This window comes from Helobdella robusta (genome assembly GCF_000326865.2).
Source record: "Helobdella robusta unplaced genomic scaffold HELROscaffold_25, whole genome shotgun sequence".
In the NCBI taxonomy this organism is placed as follows: domain Eukaryota; kingdom Metazoa; phylum Annelida; class Clitellata; order Rhynchobdellida; family Glossiphoniidae; genus Helobdella; species Helobdella robusta.
The window spans coordinates 933,033-934,643 of NW_008704310.1; the positions used below are offsets into that span (position 1 = coordinate 933,033).

Genomic DNA, 1,611 nt, shown 5'->3' on the forward strand with positions numbered 1-1,611 from the left:
CACAAATAATCCGACTTTGAAAGTTTCCCGACAATTGTTATTACCCTCAATAATGCATAAATGCATATTACCCTCAATAATGCATAAATGCATATTACCCTCAATAATGCATAAATGCATATTACCCTCAATAATGCATCCATACCATCAGAACATTACGTCATCACGTAACATCACATCACATTACATCACATCACAAAGTAACACATCACCTGCTGTAATATCAGTGATCACAGCTCAGTAGCAGAACATCCCCACAACGTCACACGACTGCAGCACATCAGTACCACCACATTTCAACAATAAAAAACAACACATCAATGGAACATCTTACGACAGCACGAAACAGCATGTCACAATAGCACCACATAAAACAACCTCACGGCAAAACAAGCGAGAAGGATGTGTGGCAATGAAAACATCACGCTACAACAACATGGCCAACCTCAGGTTCAAAGATCACGCTGGTGACTCCAGCATTGCATCCCATCAACGTTCCCCTGGCTTCATATTTTCCTCCTTAAATGATCAATATAATGACGATTTAATTAATTAATTGACGGATCGGACAGTTAATGGGAGTGTTTGTTGAGTTTGATAACAAAACAAAATGATAACATTGGAAACTTCGAGACACGAGACCAACCGCCAGAAATCTCCCACAGCTTCACCTTCCTGTCGACACCTCCAGTGGCAAACATCTTGCAGTTTGCATTCCAGGCCACACACATCACCTCGTTGTCGTGAACTTCCTAACGTGGCGTCATTTGTGTAAATATTTGTACAACTCATGCAGACATCAATACCAATTATGCAACCATCATTCAATCAATCAACTAACCAACCAACCTACCAACCAACTAACCAATCAACTAACTAACCAACCAACCAACCAAACAATCAATCAACCAACCAACCTGAGCATGCAGAGGATTCTTAGGAATCATACTGGATAGACACACCTTCTCGTGAGGGGACAGAAGAGGGCTGTGTGTTGTTTGTGTGTGTTGCAGTTTATGCGTTGTTGTTTTTCATTCTAAAAAATAATTTTTTCAAAGTTGTGGGTTTTCAATTTTCGGGCGAATGATGGATCAACTATTCGGCCTTTAGTCAAATTCATAAATTAGTGCTTCTTCAGTGAGCATCAAGAAATTCAAGTTCACCAGGTCGTCATGTCATCATGTCGTAATTTATAATGTAATCCCTAACAACCAGCTAACAAACCAGCAGTAACCTGTAAAGTGACTCATCAATCAAAAATCAACCAACCAGCCAACCAATCAATCAACCAGCCAACCAATCAGTCAGTCAATCAACCAACCCTTCAATGTTGACCTTGGTTGCCTTCTCCAGCTGTTCCTTCATCTTCTTCGACCTCAACTTCCGATCGTTCTCCATCTCCCGATCGAGGAATTCGGCAATCTCCTTCTTCCTCTCAACGAGTTCATTGATCAGTTGCGTGTTCTCCTTGTTGACCTTGTTGTAGGTGGACTCCAGAGAGGAGTAGGCGATCTGCAAGGCTGTCAACTCGTCCCTCAACAACTGCAGAACAATTTGAAGTTCATTTTTGTGAATGTCATAACGAGTTGGTACTTTATAATGAACGATGCG

General features: G+C 41.2%; 1 protein-coding gene across 1 annotated transcript in view; it reads right to left on the reverse strand.

The window, feature by feature from the left end:
* Positions 1-1,611, reverse strand: part of HELRODRAFT_99753 (hypothetical protein) — a 10,638-nt gene that overhangs the window by 6,778 nt on the left and 2,249 nt on the right. Inside the window, exons 6-9 of the mRNA XM_009019631.1 lie at positions 1,322-1,542; positions 918-987; positions 647-752; positions 426-516 (exon numbers count right to left, since the gene is read on the reverse strand). Coding sequence (XP_009017879.1) covers positions 426-516; positions 647-752; positions 918-987; positions 1,322-1,542 — 488 coding nt within the window. The remainder of the gene's footprint in view (positions 1-425; positions 517-646; positions 753-917; positions 988-1,321; positions 1,543-1,611) is intronic.